The 27,784-nt window shown below is 52.2% G+C and overlaps 1 protein-coding gene across 6 annotated transcripts; it reads right to left on the bottom strand.

Annotated features, from left to right (window-relative positions):
• C16H10orf71 (chromosome 16 C10orf71 homolog) lies at window positions 1–27,784 on the bottom strand. Of its 6 annotated transcripts, none has more exons than XM_060125636.1 (4): window positions 27,584–27,784; window positions 13,833–14,075; window positions 8,733–8,835; window positions 1–4,529 (listed from the first exon to the last, which is right to left on the bottom strand). In XM_060125636.1, the coding sequence occupies exon 4, from the start codon at window positions 4,397–4,399 to the stop codon at window positions 98–100; it is 4,302 nt and encodes a 1,433-aa protein (XP_059981619.1). In that variant the 5' UTR covers window positions 4,400–4,529; window positions 8,733–8,835; window positions 13,833–14,075; window positions 27,584–27,784; the 3' UTR covers window positions 1–97. The 6 variants fall into 6 exon arrangements, with proteins under 6 accessions (XP_059981619.1, XP_059981618.1, XP_059981621.1 ...); XM_060125635.1 differs by lacking the exon at window positions 27,584–27,784 and adding an exon at window positions 25,232–25,520; XM_060125638.1 differs by lacking the exon at window positions 13,833–14,075.

Below are 27,784 nucleotides of genomic sequence, written 5' to 3'. Positions count from 1 at the left end.
TGTGTGTGTGTGTGTGTCTGTGTGTTTGACTGTTCTGGGGGAGGGAGAAGTAAGCTCTTCTGGGTTCATCGGGGGGTGGGTTAGTCTGCTGTGATTCTCAAGAAATGCCTTCCATGGCAAAGTCCTCTAGGTCGTTAGTGGAGATGATATGCAGTCTTGGAGCATCTCCCACCTCCTCCCCTGGGCTCTGGGGGCGCCCCTCGGGGCACTGGCCTGCAGAGTGCTGGGTGGGGTCACTGGGAGGCTCAGAGGCCAGCTGAAGGCCAGCATCTTGGGCGCTCTGGGGCCTGGGGCCAGCTGCCTCGTTGGTGTGAGGGCGCTGCCTTAGGAAGGTGGGGGCAGAGAGCTGAGAGGAGCAGCGCAGGGGCATCAAGGCTGTCACAGGCAGGGGCCGGAAGCCCGGGTACAGCACGTAGGGAGCAGCAAGGGCATCCGGCGGGCTTGGCTCAGGGGAACCCCCCTCAGAGGATGGGATAGAGACCTTGACGTATTTGCCCGTCTCTGGGTCATAGAAAGTCTTGATTTTCACCTGGAGCGGCAGATCGAAGACAAAGTACTCTCCAGATTGGGGGTCTTGGAGGACCTTCTGGGTGGCAGGGTAAGGGGACAGGGGTGTAAGGGACTGGGAGCCCCCAGGCCGCCTCTGGATCGGCTCTGAGAAGGCAGACACTGAGTGGCGGCGCACGGGAGGGGGCAGGGAACGGACCACGGGGAACCTGGCTGGGGGCCTCTCTCCGGGGGAAGGTGGCCTGCGCTCTGAGTCCTCGGGGTGCAGCTTTTCCTCCCGGCGTTCGCCATGCTTTTCCTGTGGCTGGTCGGTCTTTCTTCTCTTGCTAGCTAGCTTCTTGGCCCGCCGCAGGGCCTTCTCTGTTTTGGGTGGTACTGCTGGAGGCTTGCCAGCCGCCCTCTCCAGCTGAGAAGGAGGCTCTGGCTTCTCCAGGAGGCCAGCTGAGCTGGTGGTCATGTCCAACAAGGAGCCTCTTGGAGAAAGTGTCCTGAGGTCTTCTGCTGATGACTCCAGTTGGGGGTCGGAGCCGGGCTCCCACGTGAGGGCATGTGTCAGGTCCTCCCTCTGCGCCACCCTGCCAGGGCGGGAGCTGGCCCAGGGGCTGCTGCGGGGAGGCTCCCCTGGCAGCAGGCTGGGCTCACTGGGGGCCTGGTAAGCATCATCGTAAATGCTGCTGGTGGCAGGGGAGCATGCACTGTTCTCTTCCAGGGAGCTGGCGCTGGGGGAAGCTGCTAGCTCACCGTGGACCAGTCTTCTCCCCGGGGGCTGTGCTCTGGGTGTAGACAAAAAGTGACTTTGGAAGCCTTGTGCCTGCTCTTCCCAACGGGTTCCAAGCTTCTGTAGGGGTGGCTGGTCTTCCAGGTCGCCTTCTGGCAAAGCAATCGTGGGGACGCACCTTGGAGCACCCAGCTTCCCCTGGTCTATGGAACTGCTCTTGCCATTGCTGACCACGACTTTATGTACGGCCTCTTGGGGTGGCTTCAACCCTTGGCCCTCTCCCGTGAGTGGAGGAAATGGGACATACCCCTTTGGGGCTGCCTGGGACGTCTCTGACCTGGCTGCACTGGGACCCCACCCGCGGTCCTCCATATCCTCACAGGCCGCCCCCTTCAAGTGTGTGCCTTGCACGCTGGTGGGTGGCAGAGTGCTGGGCATTTCCCGGCTGTCGCGGGCACAAAGACCAGCATCCCTGCCCCAGCCCGGCCTTGGCAGTTCCTCCTCTTTGTGGCCAGTGCCCAGCAGGGAATCTGAGGACATGGATCTCAGGAGGGGCAGCATGATGGGTTTTATCACGGGGGTGGCCCTGAGGGTGTTGTCTTTAATTGCAAAGAGTATGTGCTTGTTTGAAGTGGAACATGGTGAAGGGGTTAGGTCTTTGGCATGTGAAAGAGCTGTATCCTTACTTCCCCCAATGCCAGTGCCTCTGAAATTAGCTTCCTCCCTCAACGCCTTCCCAGGGCTACCTTCTGGCAAACTTTCCTCTTCTCCTTGCAAGGATTCCCACTTGCTGTGCTCCTCCATGCATGCGTGCCCATTACTCAAGGTGCGGTATTGTAGTTCATCTTCCTCCATCACTTTCTCCTTCTCATCCTTCTGACTGTCGCCTACACTCACGTCATTCCTCCTTTCTTCCTGCTGGCTCTCGGCAAACCACGTCTTCTGCTGGTCCTCGAACGAGGCAAAGGACTGATCTGAAGAGCTGGTGCTGAATTTGCTCTTACTTTTGAGGCCTGGCATAAAATCAGACTGGCTGTCACTGTAAAACACATCTTCCTCCTCGGGAGAAAGGGGCCCTGGGGAGAATTTCTGGTTGAAGTTTGGATTCTGAAGCCTTGCCTCTCTCTCGGGTTCTGTATCTTGAGAGACGGATCTCAAGAATCCATTCTCTAGGCCGGAGGTCTTTGGGGTCTCCGCAGCCTTCCCTGCCTCAGGGTCTCCACTGCAAAGCTTCAGAGACAGATGTTTCCTGGGGCAGTGTTCCCTGGAGTCTGGACGCCAGCTGGGCCTGGCACCTCCCATCTCCGATTCTCCACTGGCATCGTCCTTCTCATAGCTGTTCCTGTCGCCGGCCTCGCCATTGACACAGAAGGGCGCTTTGGTGTTAGGTGATGGCGAGGTGAGAGTTAGGTAGTTGTCTGCAGAGGCTGCACCGGGGTCAGCTCTGGGGTCCTTCTGCGTACTGGTGAGTGACACAGAAGGGGCATCAGCTGGTGTCTCCTTAGAAAGCTCATCTGGAGGGCCTTCCTCGAGCCCGTTGGGAAGGAGGCCGCCGTTGCTCAGGGATTCTTGCTTGCCTCTGGTTTTCTCATCAGGGCCTTTCAAGAGAGGTGAGGGACTGTACGTGCTCTTCACACACTTCCGCACATCTTTGAGGTTGAACAGCAGGCTGGGGGCTTTGGATTTGTAACTGTCCCAGGACTGACATTCACCGGGCTCCTTCTCTTGGTATCCGTTTAGCTGTCCTGTGGGTGATGGGGTTACCTCTGCTGGCTGGCTGTTGGAGGACTCCAGCACGTGCTTGTTGGGTATGACAGGGGTCAGAAGCTTACTGATGTTGAAAGGAGGATCGTAATGCTCGTGGGGGTCCACAGGCGTGTCGAGGGCATCCTTTTCTGGAAACTGCCCCTGGGGATTGTGCTTTGTATGCAAGGCTGGGCCTCTCCAGCTGGTCTGCTTCTTCTCTTCTGAAGCATCTTGCAGACTTTCTTTACCTCCCTTCCCAGCCTTTGGTTTCCTCCAGGGGACATGGGTCGGTTTCGATGGAGGCTCAGGCTGTGAGCTGGAAGCTTTTCCCTCCGTAGCAAATCCCTGGGCTCCCAGATCCCTAGAATCCCAGGTTCCAGATGCGGAGTGAGTCCCTGCGGCCAGCCTGTTCTCTTCCTGACCGCAGCCGGCCCGGAGGTGGCAGGGGGAGGTTTTGTGCTCAGAGGCCGGGGGCTCTCTTAACAAGGGCGTGTCCTCATAACGCTTGGGCGCCTTGCTTTCTGTGACAGTGTCAGCAGCGTCCTTCCTCTCAGGCAGCCTGGGTTGGTGGGCGTTCCATGACTCAAAAGCACTGTTTTCACTGTGAAGAAAGGTCCCTTTGCGAGCCCACTCCTGGCCCCTTCCAGTCTCGCTGGTGGCTGCCCTGTGGGCCGGAGAGGGGAACTTTGACTCAAATGAGTTGGCTGCGTTTTCGGGCGTTGGGAGGAAGCTGTTGGGGCCGTGACGGGCCATTTCAGGATTCTTGGGGGACTCCTGCTGTCCGTGCTTCCTGCCGGGCTGGTGGCTAGTCTTATGGGCGCTGGAGACTTCAGCAGGCACCCTCCTGACCGTCAAAACGGCAGAATCGAAGCAGAAGTTGACACCGCTTTCTGGAAGAGGAGCAAATTTGGGGGGATTTTTGAGAGCTGGAGGCTTGCTGGTAGGAGGCCTGCTGTCACAACGTTGGCTTTCAGTCCTGTCGAAAGATTTAATCAGTGACGACACTTTGGAAACAGGCTTGTTGCTGCTCCTCAGGCCAGAAACGGGCACCTCCAGTCTCCTCTGGGCTGGTGTCAGTGGGGGGCTGCTCTTGGGATACTTCTCCTCCCCTTGAACGTACTTGGGCAGCTGTTGGAACGTGGCCGCCCAGCCGGCATGCTCCGTGCCTTGGGATGGTAACTGGCTCCAAATGCCGCTTTTCCGATGGGTATGGCTCACCGTTCTCTGGTGAAAATTCCCGAACACTTGGCGAGTGATATCCGGGGACAGGGCCAGGTCGGAGTCATGGAAGGATGCGTCCTCTGAGATGCACAGGCTCCGGAACGCCCGGTCTGTGAGGCTGCTCACCTCCCTGTCTGCATCGTCCAGCACGCTGCCAATGCTCGAGGAGTCGCTGAAGCCGTCCGTGCACTTCTTACTCCCCTGCATCCTCTGCGTCCCTGTCAGTCAGTGGGCGCCTCTGGGTGATGATTTAGGAAGGGTTGGATGCAGCCCTCTGCCCGCAAAACTGGAGCTTCCCGATGACCAGATGCAATTACAAAGTGGGAATTTTTTTTCTCTGCAAAAGGAAAAAGTGCAGGGTGTGAATATGATATTCAACTTAGCGGCTCCGTATAAGCATGACACGCTGGTCAGGATGGTCGATTTTACGTGTCAACCTGGCTGGGCCATTGTGCCCAGTGTTTGGTCAAATGTCAGTAAAGCGGTTTACTCTCCACAGCTTGGGTGGGCCTTGTCCACAAGGCTGAGATCCCCCGAGCAAGAGGCAATTCTACCTCCAGTCTTTGTACTGGAGCTGCAACTTCAACTCCCCCTTGGGTGTCCAGCCTGCTGGCCTGCCCTGAAGATATTAGACTTGCCAGTCCCACTGTTACATGAGCCGGTTCCTTACAATAAATCTTCTTCCTCCGTGTATATGTACATACATCCTATTGGTTCCGTTCCTCTGGAGAACCCTGACTAATGCAGTGCCTAAGGTCCAGACGTGTCATTTTTGCAGAGTGAACTTCCCTGGCATTCCACAGGGTATTCCCTCCTCACAGGGCCTGGTTTATCTTCTTTGGGGTACTGAGCACAATCTAAAACTAAATGTACTTCTTTGTTGCTTATCCCCTCCTTAGGCTGTAAGAACCCGGAGCTCAGGAGCCACTAGGCTGTCTGCTTGCTGACTGCCCTTGTCCCAGAGCCACCCCAAGAGGGCACAGTCCCCCAGACCCTGCCTCACCAGGGATCCTTCACTCTCTGACTTGCCCTTGGGTGTGGCCAGTGGGAGGTGCTGGTGGGAGCTTGGATCAAGGGGGAGCCAGCCTTCCTGGCATTTCTGTCCCCCTACTTCCTGCTTCTGACTGTGGAGTGGGGTCCTGGCAACACTACAGTCCTCTCTAACTACAGCCCCTCCCCTGGGCTCTGACTCACTGGGCCCTGCAACACTGCTGCCCTTGCCCCCTGGGGCTGCCGGAAGAGTGGCTGTCACTTCCTCAGTGACTCCACATCCTGGGGTCTCCCTAATTCTGCCTACACTTCTGTGATAGTCCCTTCATTGCATTCTTTTCTTCTTTTTTTAAAAAATTGTGGTGAAATACACACGACATAAAATTTACTATCTTAACCATTTTACGTGTACAGTTCAGTAGTATTAAGTGCATTCATCTTGCAAAACTGAACTCTGTATCCATTAAACAACTCCCCATTCTCTCCTCCCCAAGCCCCTAGAAATCACCATTCTACTTTCTGCCTCTATGAACTTGACTATTCTAGGTACCTCATATGAGGGGAATCAGTGTTTGTCTTTTTGTGACTGTTTACTTACTTAGCACAATGTCCTCAAGGATCATTCATGCTGCAACACGTGTCAGAATTTCCCTCCTTTTTAAGGCTGAACAGTATTGCATCGTATGTATACACCATATTTTGTTTCTTCATTCATCTGTCAGTGGACACTTAGGCTGCTTCTACCCTTTGGCTGTTGTGAATAATGCTGCTATGAACATGGGTGTCCAAATATCTGTTCAAGACCCTGCTTTCAATTCTTTTGGGCACATACCCAGAGGTGGAATTGCTGGATCATATGGTAGTTCTATTTTTAATTTTTTGAGGAGTTGCCACAGTGTTTTCCTCATTGTCTGTTCCATTTTACACACCTGCCAACCATGCACAGAATTCCAATTTCTGCTTTTTTTGTTTTGATAGTAGCCATCCTAATAGGTATGAGGTGGTTCATTGCATTCCCTTCTGGATTCTGTCTAGGGATGTTACTTCCTGCTGGGACCCTGATTACTACTATTCAGTACACGCCTCCAATGCCTAGAACAGGCCTGGCCAGGGCAGGGGATGAACACGTGAGTACATGAAAAGTTAGATAAAAGAGCAAGTATAGGCCCTAGAGTGGGCTCAAGTTGGGGGCGTTTGGCACAGTGAACATTCTAGCAGCTGACTGATGCAACACTGTCACACAGTGGCCCCATTCAGGCACATCAGCAGAGGAAACTGGCAAGCCCGTACGCTCCCCTCCTTGCCTGGCTGGCCTGAGCAGTAAGCTTAGGGGCCTGAACAAGGCTGTAAGGGGTGGAAGATGAACACGTGTCACCAGGGTGGTAGGGCCTGCACGGCAGGGGTCCTGATCATATCCTGGCTCCTCATAGAGGGTCGCCCACCAGGTGTCCCACAGGGCCTGATGTGCTAGCACTGCTGTGTTTTGGTCCCGGAGGCCAGCCTTCCTTGGGATTTTCTGTTTCCTGTCTCTTGACCACAGCACTCCGGTGGGTTTCTGATGCTGATTCATCGGGAGACTGACTCATTTTTATGAATGAAAGGGCTGAGTTGGGGCTGCCAGAGAAAGCAGAGGACCCCAAGTTCTAGTAAACTGGATGAGCTGATGAGGCACCACTGATGGCCCTGGGAAAGCCTGTATTTACATACTCCTCAGCCCTGCCTTGAGAATCGGGCCACTTGCTCCCCAGAAAGCACAGTAGGTGCCTTTTAGAGGGCACCTGAAAGGGGAGAGCATCAGCCCTGCCCCTGCACCTGGCCAGCCTCGCCCCTGTCCCCACCCCCTTCTCTCTCTTCTACTTCCTCTCAAAAAACTGCAGAAGCTAAATGCTCATGGCCTTAGACTCCCAAACAGCTAGTTCTGGCCACAGGGGTGGAAGCATTCCAATGACTGGGGAAACTCTTGCCTTTCTGATCAAGGGAATGGTCCCCATTGTCTCTGTTCTCTTGGTGCCCTTTTTCTCACTTCAGTACAGATCGTGGAGCCTGAAACTGTATTTGTTTGCTAGTGCTGTTGTAACAAAGTACCACAGACTGATGGCTTAAACTACAGAAATTCATTATTTTACAGTTCTGGAGGCTGGGGTTCCCAGATCAAAGTGTGGGCAGGATTGGTTCTTTCTGAGGACAGAGGCAGACCCGTGAGGGACGGGTCTATTCCAGGCCTCCCTCCTTGGCTTGCAGGTGGCTGCCTTCTTCCCGTGTATCTTCATGTTGCCTTTCCTCTGTGTATCAGGACACCAGCCCTATTGGGTTAGAACTCACTCTAATGACTTAATCTTAACTACTTAAATCTGCAATGACTCTGTTTCCAAATAAATCACATTCTGAGGTCATGAGGGGTTAGGACTTCAATATATGAATTTGGGTGGGATACAATTCAACTCATAACACTGAGGCATCCAATTTGCAACTCTGAGGGACAAACGATGATGACTCAAGGCCAATTTGCTGAGGATGGCCTGGTGGACAGAGGAACATTCCTGAGTCCTTGTGGCCCCGCTGGGCTGTGAGCCTGGACCAGAATCATCCCCCGTCTGGAATCTGTGTTATTGGGCTGAATTGGGGGCCCTCTGTGACTCTGGACATTTTAAGTCAAGTTTTCTGTTCTTGAGGTCTTACCGATACAGTCAGGGAGTCTTCTGACTCCCTGGTGTCCCGAATGCTGGGGCTTTGACCTCGGCAATGACTGAACTCAGTAACAATGGGGTTTCTCTACTTCCACATTAAGATGGAAATAGCGTCCTTAGAGAAATAATTAGAATCTTAGAGTTAAGTAAACACCCCCAGTCAATTAAATACCACCTACTGTTAGCAGATACTTGTTAGTTTTTAAACACTCTGCTTCCATCCCTTCCTTCAAGTAAGAACACTTGGTACCTTTTGGGGAATTTCCTCTCCCCTTGGCGTTCAGTCTCGGTGGGGCTGAAAGTCAAGGAGCCTGCAGAGACCTCTCAGGGCCAAGTGCAGACGTGAGACCCAGGCCAGCCCACTGGACTGTTTCTCCTGGAGTGACGCAAGGAGGGAGTCTGCTTTCCAGCAGCAGCCGGCACCCTGTTTGTCCTTTCCCAGCCTGGAGCTTCAGCCCTCACCTTGAGTCCACGAGGGTTCCCCTTTCCTCGTAATACGTATCCTTTCCTGCTTCACTTGTCCAGTTTTTGTTTCTGTTGCGTGTGACCAAAAAACCCAACCTGATCTTGGGCTCGTGTCATACTTCCAAACAGTAACAAAAGATGGTCACTGATGTTTGGAGTATTCAGAAGATAGCCACATTGCTTCTGCCTCAGGAAAAAGAGAGACCTCCCTCTTGCTAACTTCATTCAGATAATTTCTTCCATTCTGACTTGATTTACCTGGGTTCAGATGGGACGGTATAAAGTTGGCTTCCTTCCCCCACTCCCATCCCCTAGTCTCCTGATACCCAATGGAAGCTTCAGCAGAGTAGCCCAAACCGAAGGTTTTTCCAGGGGCCGACTCTTGAGTTGATACATACCTGTTACAGGAGTGGGGGTAGTGGGTGCCTGCCTTTCTGGGTTTCAGGATCTGTAGTTTTAAAACTTCTTGTCATGATTACATTCGCTGTCATTGCTGCCCATCTAGAAAGAAGAAGAAAAATAATTTCATTAGAACCCTAAGGACCAAAAGGCCAAGCATGAGTTCAGTACAAAAGCTATCTTTAAATGTCAGTAATACAATTGGCTTTCAAATTTTCTTTTTTTTGGCTCTCATACTTGAACTCAACAAAATTCCAAACGCAGGCATTTTGGGGGAAACCAAGATAGATTTATATCCCTTCCAATATTCATTAATTTGTCTCTGGTCCAAGAAATCTTTAGGAACCTGTTTTAAGTCTTTGGGATTTCTAATATGAATGGCCCAGCTGTGAATCATTTTTTGCTAGTCAGATTGGACCAAAGGCCCTTTTCCCATGTGAATTAATAATGCAGGTTTTGCAGCAAAGAGAACTAGAGTGGGCTGAACTTGAATCCACTCGGCAGGCCGTACTGTTCAATTTACTTTTGGCAGGAGGTTTGAGCATCTATTTTGACAGCTAAAAGAACCAAAAAGCTGCCCAAGAGAATTTTAAGAGTGCTCAGAATGAAGTGTGAAGTAATTAAAATAAATCCACTATGCAAATTATAAATGCAGACCATTGGGGTTTCCAGAAGACTGTCCTCATGTTGTAACTCCTGGATATTAATCCAGTCCATGGTGGTTTATTAGTAATATTAACAATCATAATAACTCAGATTTGTGGAGTGCAACTTTGTGTTGCTCACTATCCGGTTAGCCCCGTCCCTGGCCCTCGAGGCTGTCCTTCGTGTCCCCACCGCACACTGGGTTCACATTTTCCATAGCTCATGCCGTATTTCCACACATTATAACCCATGTGTCTCAGGAATTGATGATTGCTTCATTCTCTCCTCAATTAGAAAGAAAATTCCACGAGTCCAGGAAGGGAGTCTTATTTGCCCTTGTTTACTGAACACACCAACACAGAAGCCGAATAAACGTTCGTGGCAATGCTCTGAATTGGGTGTCTTCATCCAGAAATTTAATGGAGGGCAGACAGGCACAGAAAAGAAGGAGCAAGAAAGATGGAGAAGTTCTACTGAGAAGGACCCCTGGTCTTGGGTTTTAAGACGATCTGGGAAATTCAGATTTGTGTCACTAACTAGAGAGCCCATTGCAGCACCACCGGGGTACAATTTAGGGATGAGGATGAAATCACTTCATGTCACACGTGGATGAGACAGAGATGCAGAAGGACATGGTGCATTTATTTTGTGGACATTTAGGGAGCCCATCACTCTGTGCTGGGGGTCACGGACTCACTGTCATTGCTGCTGAAACACGTTCTCCAGAGGCCAGCACAAACAACCCTGCTCCCTGCTTTGGGCTGTTTGACGGAAGCCAACCCGAATTGCTGAAAAGTCTGGCTCATAAGAGCACTTTTCAGGTGAAAGGGTGCAGTTCCCCTCAGGTAACATGAGTGAGGGAGAATGGCATATCGTTGAATCGTGCTATAAAGAAGGTCTTGGAATCTGCCCTGATGAATATATAGAAATGAGAATGAATATTTATTCATGGCACGGTAAGATCCTATTCATGTCTATGGCCTTCAGAATCAGTTTGCTCTCTTAAATGCTTCCTGACTCCTCACGCCCATTATTTCCTTGACTCATTTAGTCTGCCTTTAGTTTCCCCTCCCCCAGTGGATCGCCCAACGGGTAAAGTTGTTTCTCATCTGACTTAACTTCTAAGCTTCAATCAAGACCGTTGGCCACTATCTTCCTGGGAAGCTCTCCCACCTTCATTTGTGGGACTCACACACTTTCCATCTCCCTGCCCGGCCTAACGGTTCATCTCTTATCTTCCTCTCCTGGATGGTTGGATTTCCTCTGCGCCAGGCCCTGGGGCTTCTTCTCTTCTCCCTTGTTAGTCTCGCTGGGCGATTTTACCCACACCCAGCGTCGCCAGGAGCAGACACACACTGACGGCATGTCCAGGCCAGGCAGCTTGTCTGGGCTCCAGCCTCTGTTTCCATCTGCCCCCGGACAGCTCCACAAAACCACACATTTAAAATGGAATCCGTGACCTTTCCACAAGCCAGTTCTTCCTCTGAGGATCCCAGAAATCTGAGTCACCTGTGACCGCTGCCTCTCCCTCCTCCATGCCTCCCCTAAACTGATCCATGTCCACGTCCCACGAGTCTCATCTTTGAAAGGTCTCTTGCCCCCCCGCACATTAATCTTAATCTCCACGGCCACTGCGTAGCCCCAGCTGCTGTCATGTCTACCTCGGGCTACCACAGGAGCCCATAGTCATTCTCTGCTCTATACCCAGAAGCAGCTTTTAAAAACCAAATCTGTTCATGTCAACCTCTTGCTTAGAATCCCTCAATGGCTTTCCAGTTTGAAAGAATGACAATCGATCTCTCTTAACAAAGCCTCCCTTTTCATCCTCATCTTGGACTATTTTTCCCCTCATGCTTGGCTTTCCAGCTACCCTGGACGTTTACCAGCTTCTTCAATATGCCGATGCTACCTTCTGCCTCAGGGCTTTTGCACATATTTTTCTCTCTGCCTGGAGTTCTTTAATTCTACCTTTCTCCTGTTAGCTGCTTAACTCCTATGTATACTTCAGAACCCACTTCACATGCCCCTTCAATAAGGCAGCTTCCTCAGGTTGTTTTAAATCTCTCTGCTACCTGCTTTTACAGCCCACTATACTCCTCTCCTTTGAAGTACTTACTATAATTGTAATTAAGTATTTAACTGGGTGATTATTGTTGAATTGTTATCTCTCCTGACAGCCTGGGTGCTTCACTGTGGCAGGGTCCGTGTCTGTCTGGCTCTCCAGGCTATCCCCTCTTGTGGCATAGTGCACAGCACAAGAAATATCTGTTAAAAAGTGAGCAAATCCCTCCACCTCTGTCATGATGTTATTCGCACTATTGACTGGCTTAGTGGGACTGAACTGAAAGTCAGTTATAATCCAGTAGTTCCAGAATTATCAGACATTTCAAATTAGTGAATTTGAATCCAGGTGGATTTAATTTCCTTTTTGATTCCTAGCCCTAAAACATATCAAATCTGCCTGTGATGGAAGGAGGAAGCAGGCGGAGCAGTTATCCTTAGAGCCAGCTCACAGGACGGCGGAAGGTGTTCACTCACACCGTGGCGTGTGCCAGGTAAGTTAGGGTTGAGTTTCAGGGTGAATATAGCTTCTACATCAGGGAGAAATACGTGACTTCATGACTTTGCCATTTTCCTGTTTGTCTCTCTAACGGCACTCAGTGTTCCAAGCGGGGGAATGATTTTGAATCTCTCTGGAGGGCTAGCGTCCAGCAAATAATTGTTGTGTACGTTAACTGGGGTGTTGGTTACAGCCACATTGCAAATGGCCATTAACTGATACGATACCTAAATTATAGGTGTCAGCAGGTGAAGTGTTGGCCTCTGCTCTGTGTTGTACAGGCAGCCCTGGAGGCTCAACAGCCCCTCTGAGAACTGGTCTTTCAACACTCCATCCACAGATGCTGGATGCTGGGCACAGGTTCTGCAAAGCACTAGAGCGCACAAGGGGAAATGGGGTCCCCAACAGGAATGAATGGACAAGGTTTTCCAGTTCAGCCATCAGGGAGGGGCCAAAGGCTCTGGTGGCACAACCATAGTGAAGACATGCTTGGGGAAAACTGGGGGCGTGTATGTGCCCCAGTAGCCAGAGGCTGGGAGGATTACCCTTGAGGATGTGTTTTGTCTTCTCCTCATTGCCAGGGTCATCTTTTTGTTTTAGAATATGTCAAACAAACCAAATCTGAGGGAGCACCCCCATGAGTCAGCCTTTTGTCACCATGAGAAATGAAATAGCCTTTGCACGGTCATTACAGATTTGGACTCTTCCAAAACGTTTTCTCACATGGTGCCTTTTTCCATGTCATCCTGCACAATGCTGTTGAATTATCATGGACTGGAATAGGCTGCTTTGTGTAGAGATTTTTCTCTCTCTCTTCTGATCCCTTGCGTATGGCTGTGCATGACCCTCAAGGCTTTCTCGGCGGGGAAGCTGGAAGTCTCCCCATACCCCGCTCCCGCCAGGCGTGCGGTGCCCTGGATGAGGGACCTGCAGGCCAAGGTGGGCCCTGGCTTGCCTCCTTGGAGCGGCAGTCTCTCTGCGTGGAATGTTTCTCTTTGTTCCCAGGTCACCAGCTTCTGACCACTTCCTCCTCTGTTCTCCTATTCCTTATAGAGTTCTAAAAAAAATCACTTGCGCTGCTTTATTCCACTTTATCTGCTATGAATCCATCTTTCCAAGAAGGCTTTGAGCTCCTTGAGGTTCCCGGCCTGGTTCGTCTCTGACTGACAGGATGCCTGGGGCATGGTGGCCACTGGTCAAAGCTTTCAGCTGCCATTGCTGAGTACGCTTCTTGGGCCACAAGGATGTGATGACAGAGGTTTGCTGCGAGTGTGTGGTGTGGGAATGCAGGACCCAAAGTTCTGCTGCCTCACGTTCTCCTCGACTCCCACGGGACTCCTGGCTGGCAGCCAGCCCAGGCCCGACAGGTCAAGCAACACAACCTTTGCCGGCCTGCCCCAGGCTGTGAGGACAGGAAGTGGCCAGGGGACCCTGATCCAGATTGCCACACACAGCTACTCATCTGAGCCCCGGGGCTGAGGAGGTGTGATGGGCCCACAGAACCAGAGCCCTGACTGGTGCCCCAGGCAGGCCCCAGTTCCTTATTCCTCTGTGCAGCTGTGCACCATCAGCTTCGGTTCTGAGACAAGATAATGGAGCCTCAGAATGTTTCATGTCACACAGCTGCTGAGTGACAGAGCTGGGCTGGGGACCCCGGCCCGGGTGGTCCTGGAGTCAGGACACAGCAAAGGAGGTAGCGGTTGGCGGTCTGGCATGGCCGGGTTGCCAGATGGAGTAAATTAAAAAACAGGACACTTAGGGAAATATGAGTTTCAGATAGAACAATGAACATTGTTTTAGTATACGTATGTCCATATTGGGGCTATACTTTGTATTAGTCAAATTTCTCTATCAAATTAATCGTCCCATACTTATACTAAAAATAGGTACTCACTGTTTATCTGAACTTCAAATTGCACTGGAAATCTTGTCTTTTATCCGGCAAGCTGAGGTCCTCACCAAATTTTAGGACCCAAAGTGGATCACAGTCAGAGGAAGCCAACCAGCAAGTCCATCCTGGGGTGACTCATATCTGCACGTTACCCTGCGGTTCAACACACACGCTGGGATCCGTTATCTTGTTCGATTCTCATGACCCTTATGGGGTGGGTTCAACAGGTCTTATTGTCACCATTTTCTAGGTGGAGAAAAAAAGGCACAGAGAGGTGCAGAACATTGCTCAGTGTCACACAGCATGTAGAAAAGAGAACTGGGGCTGGGATTCAGCTCAGGTTCACCGCTTGACCACCCCACACTCTCTCCAGGATGAAACCCTCACCCCTCTGGTCCTTGGGTTCAGGCACAGAAGGGTGTGTCCTGGGCTCCTGGGCTGGAGCTCAAGGGAGAATTGACGATTGACGGAGAAAAGGAGGGTTTATCATTCTATTCACCTCCCAAGAATCTTCTCAGCTCACCTTTTTCACGACAACCAAAGGAGTAGAACTAACAATGCAACTGGGCAGCACAGGGTCCCTCCCGTCTGGGGAGGCTCAGGTGGCCAGTCCTTGCTCAGCTGGGAGGGATGCTCTCCGGCTGCTAAGCAGGCCCCTCCTTTCTCCTCGCATCCCTGCCCGTCTTTGCACAGGAAGCTGTTGAGATTTGCTTTGTTGCCGGGTTTGACCACTTGCCTGTAGTGTGGTTTTTGAGCTCTAGCTCTTTGGGTAGATTTAATTACCTTAATTGAATGGTGTTTTCACTTTTCAGCAAAGGCGAAGCAGGAAGCTGGTGGAGATGACAGGGGTTGGCTTTATCACACCCAGAAGGCCCTGACAAATTGGAACTGATTCTTCCCCTCCTCTTTCTGGGTGTTTTTTTGAGACATTGACTTGGGGTTGCCTTGAGGAGCGGTTTGGTGCAGTGAAACCAAACACAGCCGGCTTGTTCCAGCCTGTGGACGCACACACGTTGTATGCACAACTTCTGCCACCCACCCCACACCGGGCAGGTGCCTTGCTCTGGACGTGTGCCCTGCTGGTCCGTCTTGGGCCAAACTCTTGACCTCTTTGTGCAATTCCCAACAGCCTTCCCGCTTGCTGTTTCAGAGGGAACGTCTTTGTCTATGTCCTACATTTTACATGGCAAAATCAACTTCCTCAGTTGGAGACGGGCGCAGACTCGTGTCAAGTGTCCAGGGCCACTGCAGCACGTGCCTGTCCTCATTCATTCCTTGCTAACACTTAACACCTTATGGCTGGGTAACTGGAGCTACCTGGGCAGCTTGTCCCTTATAGAGTGCTGGAGCTGGGATCACACCTGCCCTTGGCCCCAGGACCCCACTGTCCGGCCCGTGATGATTCCTTCCCAGCTCTCTCCCAATGCGATGATCGCTCTGTCCTTGTAACGCCTTTGGACTTCTGGAAATCAGAAATTTCAAGTTCATTTATATTCTAATAGAGGTGAACATGGGCTCTCAGAAGCCACGCTTGAAGCTCTTTTATGCATCCACTCAACAACTGATCACTACTACGTGCCATCCCGTTCTAGTGCTGGAGACACAGCCGAGGCAGGGCTGACCTGGGCCTTCTCCCTGTGGAACTGGAATGAACTGAGGGATGGCATTGGGCCACACTCATATTGTCTTAGACAGGTTTCCACTGTCTAAGTGGTAGTGCCTCTTACACACGTAAAACGCACCTTTGTGCACAGGTCATCACACATCTGGTTTGGCCATTTTGGCTCCACTGGTTTGGCTCTTGGCACCCCAGGGTGGGGGGTTCTGCTTGCATCCTGGCTTGGCTTCGCCTAAATGGCCCCAACCTATGGGCTAGACTGGGCAAGGCAAGGGTTCTCAGATGGACCCCGAGGCTTCCATGCGCTGGGAGAGGGCAAGGCTGCCTTCATCCAACCCCAGGAACGTGGTTGGTTAGCACGGGGGGCCCCGGCAGCAGCGCTGGCTTGGCATGTGTCTGAATCCCCCCTGAATCACATCACGTGTACAGGGGGCCTCAAAACCCTGCAGCATGTAGGAGTCCAGGACACCCCAGGGATGTGGCTGAAGAAATCAACTTGCCTGGGCTTGCCAGGCTCACAGAGCTGGCTGTGATCTGTAGCTGCAGCTGCTGTTGGTGTTCTGCTGCCCTTGGGAGAGAGCTCGGGGGCAGAGATGCTTTCTCTCTGGAGCTCAGCCCAGCCTGACTCCCACTTCCTGCCTGGGTCCCTGGTCCACGGTGTCTGGATGGGATGTTTCCTCAGGAATCTCTGAGCATTGCCCAGATCTGGGGCTGTGTCTGGAATTAGAGGCCAGGGAGCCTGGCACAAGGAAGGTTGGACCTAACCCAACCAGCGCTCCCCAGGACAGGAAGATGCCAGCACCTGGCATCACATACTCAGGGGGGGACCAAGTTGCGGGAGGAAAGCAGAGAAGCAAGGCATGGAGGCAAGGAGAGGAGGAGAGGGATGAAGAGATGGGCTGGGCTCCAGGACCCGGCAACCTGCTTCTTCTGGGTCCCGTTCCTGTTTCATAATTGTGTGACCAGGGGGACAGAACAGTGTTTTGCTCTCTGGGGCCAAAGCCCTGCTTTGCAGCACTGACCGATTTCCATGGCTGATTTCCGTTATGACCCGGCGTCCGAAGCAGGGTTGGGATGAGGCATGCACATGAGCTCCCGGAGCCTCAGAATCCTGCAGGCTCCCATCGGACTTGCAGTTGCTTCTCTAAGGATCCTTGGGCGAGGGTCTCACTCCACAGAAGCTAACAGCAGCACTGTTTCTGACCACTTCTGATGGCTGGGCATTGCTGAAGATCACTCCTTAAAAGCTCCTGGTGGCCAGACGGGCTGGACTTGGCCAATGCCGTCTCTGGACGCTCCCTTCCACCGGAAGGAGCTCAGGCCCAACACTGCCCAGCTTCTTAGCATTGCTCCACTGGGAGCTCTCTGCAGATGCTGGGGGACCAGCCTTAGGGGCCAGGTGCCCCCCTGGACAAGGGGCACTGGATCCTCTTGTGGGCTTAGAGAGGTGCCCCGATTTCCTTTTATAAGAGCATCTATGCTGCCATCAAAGGTAAAATTGGAGCAGAAGAGATCCGACCACCAAGAGCTCTGCCCTCACCTCCCTCGTGCCTTCCTGGAGCTGGGGTGAGTGCCGGTCATAGCGAAGTTGATGGAGAGGTGAAAGGCTGGGAAATGAGAAGGGGCCAAACTGGAAGAAATGGTTTCGTTGCTCAGCCCTATGACCTTTCGGCCTCCTTGTTAGACACAACCCAAAGTCCACACCACTGCCAGGCCAGGCCAGGGCAGCTGCCAGAAGGGGGACATGCAGCTCTTTCAGAAACACAGGGGCCATTGAAATGACGAGTGCACTGGGATCTGGGCCAGGTCCCAGTGCTACACTACATTCGCTGAGTACAAACTTGGCTAACTTACAGCAAGTCTGTGAGCCTCAGTTTTCTCATCTGTAAAATGGAGCTAAAGATCTGCTCCTGTGTATTAATGACAGGGCTTCTCAGCCTCGGCACCACTGACTTTGCCACGGCCCCCAGTGCAAAATCACCGCTGGCTGAGAACTGCTTTCCAGAAGCAAGGAGAGAGTCTCTGGAGCATCCTTTGTTTGTTCATTCACTCATTCATCCATCCCTTCCACCTTTCCCAGGAACATCCTGCCCTGGATTCTGGAAACAGTAGGAACTGACATGAGATAGGAACCAACCAGGCAGTTCTGGGCAGTAGAAAGAGCTGGAGACCTGGGTGAAGTCCTGTTCCAAGGCAGTGTCATTTTGGGCAAGTCACTTCACCTCTACCTACACCTGTGAAACTGGGACAATAAAAATCAACTCCAGTTCTGCCACCCCAGCCACCTGGGGCTGCTCCCCATGATGGAGCAGGCTAAGCAAAGGAATGGTCATGAAACTGGTCCCCGAGGCAGCCACTGCTTGAAAGTCTCCAGATGCTTGGAGCCATTGGACTCACCAGGTCCTGGGCTCTTCCCCAGCCAGGGGGCCACCTGCACCAGAAGGAGGCCCAGCGAGCCCAGTGAGCCCTGGCCATCCTGACCCTGAATTTTACCCGCACGCAGGCCCCTGGGCAGCAAGGGAATTAGTGCACACTCTTTCTCTACATATCTCACAGGAGCAGAGGTTCCACACTTGTTTTCCCCTCAACACACAGTAAGAAATACATCTACATCACAGCATACAACGAGCTCAGAGACATATATTTATATAAAACAAGGAAAATTCATGAAGCAAAACTTACTCTGCTTAAATGTACCACTCTGATATTTTCATCTTATTCTGTTGTAGTCTTTCATTTAAAAAAAAAAAAACATTTGCAATGTAGTAAGTGATTTCAGGATCCAATAATGAGTTGGAGTCTGCAGTGTGTTGTTTGTTTTTTTTTTAACTGTCCTAGGCCAGAATCTCCAGGCATTCCTGATCAGGCTCTGTTTGCTGCTGCCCTATTTTTAGTGATACTGGGCTCTCATCTGGATGGAGAAATGGAGACCCAAGGCCCAAACGCAGTGGCTGGCGGGCTCTGACCAGATTCACGTTGTGGGGAAGGGAGGAGACCGCCCGGGTGGTGGGTCCACGGGCCAGGCCTTGCCTTTCTGCTTCAGTGCCGTGTCCCCAGTCCCCATACAGTACCTGGGCCTCACAGAGGGCCATTCATTTGTTGAATGAATGAGTAAAAGAAATCCCCTTTTACGGAGCACCTGGCATAAGGGGCACTTTATAGACTCCAGTATTACTGAGTCCTATTTTTTATTATGTAATCAGTACTCGAAACAACCTTGTGAGGTAGAGATCACTCTTGCTCTTTACAGAGGAAGACCTCGAGTCCAGAGGTGTTTAATACTTGGCGATGTAGGGCTTGAACCTGAGGCTGCTGCAGAGGGAGAGGGTCCCTGCGACCTGCATTTAAAGAGGTACCTCCAGGAGCTTCTGAAATGCCTCAGCTGCAGGCTGAGAACCTCTGCTCGGCATCACCCCACCCCTGGGCACCCTGGAGGCCCCCTCACTCCTGGCTCTCACCCTCAGGGCTCCCCGGCACTCATTTTAAGACCCACGGCTACAGGGGGTCTTCTATCCCCTGCATCCCATTCCACCCGGGAGTCCACTTTTGATGGGCCAAGCCCTTGAAAGCCTGCCCTGCCCCTCACTGACGGACACCTGACTCTCCATTTAAGAGCTGTGGAATCAGCTGGACTTCAGGCAAATCACACAATCCATCTGAGCCTCAGTCTTGTTTTTGTAACCTGGGGCTGCTAGGAAGGCATATCCAGCAGCCTGGTCCTCGAGGAAGCCCCTATGGAATATGAAGTGGGTGCTGCAGGGACAATTGTAACCGATGGCCCAGACACTGCTTTGGAGAGCCTTGTCCAGAGAGGATGCTTCAGAGGCTCCCAGAGGCACTTGGGTTTGCTGAGAGTAGGGTGTCCCTTAATAACCATCCTTTCTGTAGCCCCTGGGAGGAGAGCCAGGCCATAAGGGAAGGGGCACCCCTGCAAAGCAGCCCTGGGGTGTCCCAGGCTTGGGCAGATAGAGGAGGTTCCAGGGAGGGCTCCCAGAACCACGAGAAGGCAGAGGGGCTGCAGAGCTCCCTCGCCATCTACAGACCCCATTTCCCCATCTGTAAAATGGCACCACAGGGCTGGGTGGCCAAGGGGGAGAAGCAGAGCTGGAAGAGCCAACACTGTTTACCCAGCTCCTGCTAACTGCCATGAACTTCACACGTGCGATCTCGCTCAGTGGTCACAACCACTGAGGGCCCGTGCCAAAGGAATCTGAGGTGGAGAAATTGAGGGGCAGAGAGGCTGAGGAACTTGCTCAAGGTCACGCAGCCAGGGAGTGGCAGAGCCGGGATTCAGACCCAAATCTCTGTGCCAAACAGTTTTGCCCTCCTTGTGCAGCCAAAGTAGAGAGAGTTATGGGGCGGGTGTTTCCCTGTGCCATGGTGTCCCCGCAGGGTAAGCAGGGGTGGAGATCTCTCTCCTAGCACCTTCTCTTCCATCTCCCATACCCTCCTCTTCCCACCAAGGAGCATTTGCTTTAGTAAAGCTAGAGAAGGCAACTGCTGGACGTGGACTACCAGGAAGGCATGTGTATCTGGGCTGGTGGAAGAGCCTCCCATGGAGCCACTGGGAATCTCTAACACCACCCCAACCCCACATACACAGCAGAGCCCTGCTCTCTCTGGCCTTCTCCTCACTTCCTGCTGGAGGCTGGGACGTAGAAGGGCGACGGCTGGTTGGTAGATGACAGCTGTCCTTTCTCCAACCCATGTGGCAGCTGTGAGCCCAACTCTTCCAGGGAAGGAAAGAGAGAACTTCCCTGCTTTGGGGACACAGTCATGGAACTGACAAACATCCCTCCTTCTTCATGAATTCCTCACGGAGTGCTTACAGCAGCAAGAAAAAGAATTCAGACATGGCCATCCAGGCTCTCCTTCTAAAAATTAAAACTGAAAAATGCTCTTTCAACAAGCAATGTTATTTAGAACAATGGCTTCAACAATGAGTTGAAAAATTATCAGCTTTTGGAGCATCTGCTACTGTGTTTGAGACCAACAAGAACTCTTGTCTCCCCTTTCTTTCCTAAGTCAGTGGTCCTTGCTTCTCACAGTGCCTCGGAGGGCTTGTTAAACAGAGTTCTGGGCCACCCCAGAGATGTTCACTCAGGAAATTGGGGCTGGGCCACAGCATCTTGGGATACAGGTGCTGCTGGTCTTGGGGCCACACACTTGGAGCACCGCTGCCCTAGGTTTTGAGCAATTGGAGGTTGGACCCCTTTCCGGGAGGTTGTACTGACAAGTCATAGGCACTTGGGCCACTTGGGGCTCATCGTTGTCAACGACGGTGGTTTGGGCTGTGCCTGCCTGGCTCTAGGCCTGGCTCTGGGCAGGCCGTGCATGTGTGGGGTGCAGAGACCAATCACGAATGTGCCCTCTCCAAGGGACAGGCATCTGTGAGGGGATAACCGGCAGAGGTCAGTGCGAGCTGCAGGGTCCAGGAGGAGAGAAGAGGGTGATCTCACCAGCAGGGCTTGCTTGAAGTCAGCTGGGAGGGAGTTTGCTGCCAGTCTGTGCACAGGCACCCAGCTGGCTCCAGCCTGGGCACCAAGCAGAGGGGAGTGGAAAGTTTAGAGTCAGACCATGCTCCCGTTTCCTAGCCCTCTGCAACCTGGGCAAGTTCCCTCACCTCTCTGAGCCTCCCTTCCCTCATCTGTAACTATCCCTACCTCTCTGGGTGGTTGTGAAGGGTAGAGGTAAAAAATATCAAGAGCCCAGAAGAGACACAGAGTAAGGACTCAATAAACAGAAGCTTCCACTGCTAGAGACCTTGAGTTTTTGAAACAGACCATGCTGGGGAGGAATTCCATATCTACCGCTGTGGTACTAACACCGGCCAACAGAATTGCAGAGCAAGCTGTAAAGCATATAGTAGTTGCTCACTAAATGTCGCTTGCCTCATTTCTAATCCCCAGACGGGGGCGCTATAACATAGTGGGAAATGCCTGGACTGAGGCCAGACCTCCTTGGGTGTCGTTCTTTGCTGTACCAGCTGTGAGGGGGGTGGGGGCGGCCAATTACAAAACCTCTCTGTGCTTCGGCTTCCTCACCTGTAAAATGAGGCTAAAGTCGTACCTGCCTCCTGGTGTCCTTGGGAGGACTCAGTGAATTCGTGTCTGTGAGGTGACTGACACCTAGCAACTGTCGACGTGTGGTTACCATCCCCACCACGCAACCTGCTCAAGCCAGGGCCAGGGCACGGGGTCACAAGGACGACTGCCTTTCCCCAACATAAAAGAGAGAGAGAGAAGCGAGGCAGTGGCTACCCAGAACCCCTGAGGCTTCCCTGTCCTCGGAACCACCTTGTACCTTTGCCCTCTCCGTCTGGTTTCTGCGCCTGAGCAAACCGCTCAGTCCCTTCATTCTGAATGGGCATCAGCTGACCTTCAGCAGCCTCGGTGTTTGTATGGCGGGCATTCCCCTCGGAAACCATGCCTGCATCTCCTAGGCCATCACTGGAACTAATCTGGGGAAACCTTGCATGCTGGATGTGAGAAAAAAACCAGAGATCTACGTAAGTGTTTTGTATACAGGAGTAACGCAGCCAGATTGCTGTGGTGAACTTGGTGGGACACTGAGGGTGAGAAATGGCTCTGAACCCGTGGGTTTAGCCCAGTGGGTCTGAATCTTGACCCCTTGATTGCTGCAGCCTTTGGGGCTAACCTGCTTCAGAGAGGGGTAGACAGGGCCAGGGCAAGGGACGAGCTGGTGGTGCTACATGTGGCCAGGCTGCCTCAAGCCAGGGTAAGCCAAGGGGCAGCTCCAGTATGACTTGTCCATCGCAGGCAGGGCTCAGAGGCTTGAAACCAGCCTCTAGACTGGGCAGGGAGTAGGGAAAGCCCTGGGCAGCTCAAGCAAATCTCACGTTCCTCTCTCCCCTTGCCTTCCTTAAGCTTCAGGTGAAGGCTTTAAGATGGGACATGGCTGAAATGAAATCCCTCTCTTAGCTCAGCCTTGAAGTTCCTCAGCAGCTCAAGCCCACCTGGGAAGGGGCCATTCAGGGACAAAAGGGACCCACTGAGGCCAAGGAACAGCATCCAGGGTGCAGAGGCCCAAAGGAACCAAGGACTCCCACTGACAGCTGGAGCCTGCCTCTCCGTAGGCTCGGAAGCCCTTTGCTGTGCAGTCCTCAGGGAGGGCCAAGCCTGGAGCCTCCAGGGAGCGCCAAGCAGAGCATAGAGGACATAGGGAAGGCCTTCTCCCCACTTTCATGGGCTGTGGTCCAGAAGGGTCCCTTTCCCCTTCCTATGAGAAAGAGAGGTGTATCAAGTCCTGGGGAGAAAGCCATTCCATTCATGGTCCATTAACACTTTGGCCCCTCTTGCACTCAGATTCCCAAACACTCTGGCGTCCGCAGCTCGGAAGGGAAAACGCTTCGCACCAAGCCTCCTTCTGCCCTCAGCCTAGGGACCTAGGCCAGCTGTGAACCCACTCTGTCTCGACCTTGACATCCGCTGTCATGTAGTACTCGCACATGCAGCCCCCTCCAGGGAATGTTCCAGAATGATAGCGATGACTTACGTTGGGGGTGACACATCTCAGCTGTGCTCCACATGTTCCATTTTGGGGCCTTGATCCAAGGCTTTGAATGATCTCTTGTCCTCCCCCTCCCCCCGCACCCCCAGCTCTGGTCCTGCAACCCCTGGGATCAAGTAGAAACTAAGACGTGTTTTGGGTTTTCCCAACTAACGAAATGAGACATAAGATTGAGTTATAGGGCCCTGGATTGGCTGGATCTGGTGAAATGTGGTTTGAACCCTCAGATGGAGATAAAACCAAGACCACTGCAGCCTGTTGGGAAATGTCAGCACTGGGCAGCCTTCTCTGAAAGCCCTTTTCGTCTCTCCAGTAATCCTGGGCAGGTGGAGCAAAGGCCTGAAAGCCAAGGAGGACGATGGCCCAGGCCTGGCTCCACTGGCCAGCGGGTTTCAGTTACTGAGATTTCTGGCATAGCCTGGAGGAATAGGGCTAATTCTAGATGTGGAGCTTCCCCTTTCTGTAAGGGTCTCCGGGGCTTCCTTAGGGTCAGGAGCAAAAAGCAGAAAACACCAGGTCACTCTCTGGAGTTCCAGTGAAAAGACATCGGGGTGGACATACTCTTCCTAGGAGGACTCGGGGCCATCGGGCCTTCCCTACCTCCTCCGCACACCTCTGTCTCCTGGGTTCCCAGGGGATCCAAGTCCCTCTGTTTCCAGGACCCAGCATTCGGCTTTCCTCCCAGCGGGCACAGGTGCTCCCATCCCAACGAGCTTCTGGTCACCAGTGAGCAGGCACAGTCACTCCCCTCCCGGAGACCAAGGGGCAGACGCATGCTGGACTTGGGTCACCCGGAGACGTCTATTTATAGACCATCCCGATAAGCGCAATCTGCCCTGCTCAGCCCAGGCCACACTCCGCAGCAAAGCTAATCCTCCCAGGGGCAACCTGAACATTTCCTGTACCAGCTAGACTGGAAAAACCGGCCCAGCGAAGGGGCAGGGAGCTCCAGAGCCAGCCACGGGTCCTGAAGGGTCCAGCTCACAGGCTGCTATACAAGCTAGAACGTTCATTGCTGTTTGTGTGTGCGCCAAATTGACCCATCTCAAGGAGTGTTCGTGTACAACACGGGTCAGCAAACATTTTCTGTAAAGGGCTGCAGAGTAAATGTTTTGCTTTTGCCGGCCACACAGCCTGGACAGTTGTGTGAAAGCCAGCATAGACATTATGTAAATGAACGAGCGTGGCCGTGTGCCAATAAAACTTTATTTACAAAACCAGGAGCCCAGCCCACGGGCCTGGTTTACCAACAACTGTAGTAAAGGGAACGCAAATGCAGGAAAATCAGACTTCATTTAATGTGAACATTTGCTTAATCTACTCTCCAGGACTCCTATAATTTTGGGTTTTAAAAATATTACTTCAAATATTGTTTGTTATAATTGGGTTAGATATGTTCAAAGAAATGATCCATAAATTTAGGCTTTTTTTTTTTTTTTTAAAAATAACCTTTATTTTCTAGAGCAGTTTTAGCTTTGCAGCGAAATTGGGCAATTGAGTAAAAGTTACGGAGATTTCCCATATTGTCCCTGCCCCTGCCCCCCGAATGCATAGCCTCCTCCATTATCAATATCCATGGGGGTGTTATAAAGTCCTAAATAATAATTTTTTAAAGACTATTTAGATTTCCACACATATTCAATATTGCTCTTCTCAATGACCAGTTCTCCTCCACGAGGAAAAGAAGACATGATTTTAGATTTGGCTAAGCCCACCCTGCAGGAGTCTGGTTGGGGACCCCCGGGATGTGGGCGGGTTCCCTGTTGAGGCCACATATGTTCTCAGAGTCCACAGGCCAGAATGTCCTGATGACCAATTGTCCTTTTTGTTACAGCTGGTAGGATCCTGCCTGGCGCAGCACTGGGGGACACAAGAGAGCCAGTCTCCTGCCACAGGACCTGTGGGGTTGCCCCCATTTGACAACACGGTGCCCTGGGCACACCCAAGGCTTGTACCCGCTCAGCCATGTGGGAGCAGAGCGCCCTGACAGATGCATGGAAGGACAAGGTCACACACGTCTATACCACGTACTCTGTTCCCACATAGTCCACACGGCAATCCAGCACCACGGCACACCCAGCACTGAAGAAACTCAGCCCCCGACATGCCCCTGGCCACTCACACCACCCTGCACAGCGCCCTGGCACAGAGCAACATCCCAGCCCCGCCGGTGCAGAGTGCACATCCCTGTGGGCCGGCCGCAGCTTGAGCCTCCCAGCCTGCACGAGGGAACCAGACAAGCATCTGACCCTACCTTCCGCTCTCCGCTAGTCCCGGTGGCTTGCTCTTCAGGCCTCCCAGGAACCGGACAGAACCCTAACTCTTCCAGCAGCCCGGCTCTGCCCAGCAGCCAAAATTTCTTCCCTTGTCAGCCAGACGGCCCAAAGATAGAGGGGAACGGATTCAAGACCCAGACCTCTTATTGTCCACAAACCTGCCCACCTGAGGAAAATCAGTGACCAGAAGCTGGCCAGACACTGGAAGTTCGGGAAGCGCACCTAAATAGAGACCCAGCCGGGGGAAACCAAATGGTGTTCTTGGTGGGGAAGAGGCAAACAGTCCCCACTGCAACACCCGCGTGGTGTCAAGTAACAGTCAGATTAAACAAACAGCCTCAGCAGCTATTTTTACATCCAGATCGGCCACGGGTAATAGATAACTTGGGGAGTGCGAAATTGCTTGCCTCTTAGCCAGACCCTAACCACGAGTCCAGCTTCAATCCAGAATGGTTTTTAAAACGATTCCAGCACTGAGATCCAAATAAAAATATCCCGAGTTGCGAAGGAAAACATTTGTTTAGGGAAACATTAAAAACATGAAATTGTGTGCATTGGAGCCAGCGCCTGGAGGCCTGCTGATGCCACGGGGCAGAAATAGCCCGTTTCATCATCGGCTCGGAGGACCGCAGCCTGCATTCCTCGAGTAAGGAGCCGTACTGGGCTGTGCTTTTGGAGCAAAATAACACGCCCAGCTGCAGGCTTGGGGAAGGCCAGCCTGGGGTTTCAGGGTGACAGTTGCAGAAGCATATGAAATAATCAGAGAAGAGGCAAGGTAAGTGCCCACTTGATGAGCCTGGCCATGGCAGGTCTGGTTGTTTGCAAGGTCCAAGTGCCAGTGGACCGACCCCTTTCTGCCAGGTTAGAGCTCTCCTCTCCATCTCTGGGAGGGGCTGGTCCCTCCACAGCTCCAAGGTGGGCTTACATCGGCCTTCCCAATGGCCACTTCCTGTCTTGGCCTGGGGTCACCTGCTCTCCAAACTGCCTGCAGACCCCCAGACACTTGCCAACCCCTTTGCCTTTGCTCACGCCGGGCCAGCTCCTGGATGCCGTCTTTACCCTCTCCGAGTTGACCCCGGAAGAGTCCGCTCATTACCAGGAGCACAAGAGTTTTAATGCAAGAGGTTTTGTTTGTTTGTTTTCTTTCTTCTCAAGATCTTTTCTCATGCTCCCCTGCCCCATGGCCTGGGAAGGCAGAGGTGCCCAGTCCCAGACAGGTGCTCCACTCTTCAAGATGCCCAAAGCCCTTGGAAGTCTGTATCGTACTGAACCTCCATACCTATTTGTGGACTGCCCTGCCTACCCCCAGGGGCTCCTCACAGCCAGCAACCTCAGTTCTAGCCCCAACGCAAGGCCTGACACCACCTCCAGCCTTGAACCCACCAGTGGCCAGGGTCCCAGGGAGCTGGGTCTATGCGCTTCAGTTCAAACAAGTTAGAAAGAACAGCTCCTTGTTGCCCTGTAGATGGAGGGTTCAGACCTCCAACCAGCAAGAGCAGCCGGCCCCTCCTCCTCCTGGAAGCCTCAAAACTTACCTTTTGCCCTAAGAACTTAGGACCTGGCTGTGGGGACACCTGCTCACTGATCAGCACTCAGAGGTGGTTTGAGGGAGACCCAAAGTGAACCCCTTGATCCTACCCACCCCACCTACCCCCCCTGCTTGTCAAAATCAACACTAGCCAAACTGGTAGATCAATCTGCGAGATGAGCCAGCATTAAACAAAACAAACAAAACAAAAGCAAAACATAGAATTTGGAGCCCTGGCCCCTTGTATTTCCTGCTATTTGACACCAGCCAAATCACTTAACCTCTCTGTGCCTCAGTTTACTCGTCTCTAAGATGGACAGATTGCCTGTGTTCTGTGGGGTTGAAGATCAAATGAGCTCATGTACACGGATACGCTTCTATATTGCAAAGCTTCTCAAATGGTAGTTATTTACTTGGTATTTTTTTTCATGATTTTTGCCACATCTTCAACCATCTGTACTATTGTTTACTTATCTTTCTATAAAGAGAATTTAAATTGACTTACTTTTTTAAAAAACAGAGCTTTTCGGTCAACAGCAATACCTAAGAAATCATGGATCTGATGCTCTAATTTTTTTCCCGATTACATGTCGAAATAAATTTATAGCCAGTTCGTATGTTATCTGCTTTGACCCAAGTCATTTTGTTCCAGATTTTAGGAAGAGTTGCATTACTAGATCCCATTTTATGGAGGAGTTTGCCTTGGGGCGCAGGTAACCTGAGCTGAAATGATTCAGCAGGGCCCCTGATTTTCCTCACTTCCTTTCCTCCCGCTCCTCGCAGCATTTCTTCCCCAGCTTACTTTTAATTCTTCACAGGTGGAGAACATGACCTCATGTCTGGCTTAGGATCCTAGAAGCGGTGAGCTTTGCTGTGTGTCAGGCGCTGATGGTGTTTGCTTGAAGTGACTGATTGAGACAAGAAAACCGTAAGGATGGTCCAGAGAACTTTCAGGGGGCAGGGCTGCGGCTGGCAGCTTTGTCAACGACGTCAGCAGGAGGGG

This window comes from Lagenorhynchus albirostris, chromosome 16 (genome assembly GCF_949774975.1).
Source record: "Lagenorhynchus albirostris chromosome 16, mLagAlb1.1, whole genome shotgun sequence".
NCBI lineage: Eukaryota > Metazoa > Chordata > Mammalia > Artiodactyla > Delphinidae > Lagenorhynchus > Lagenorhynchus albirostris.
This window is presented reverse-complemented; position numbering and strand designations above follow the sequence as displayed.

Coding starts and splice junctions, on each gene's coding strand:
- C16H10orf71 (XM_060125636.1), bottom strand. CDS start 4,399: ATGCAGGGGAGTAAGAAGTGCACGGACGGCTTCAGCGACTCCTCGAGC.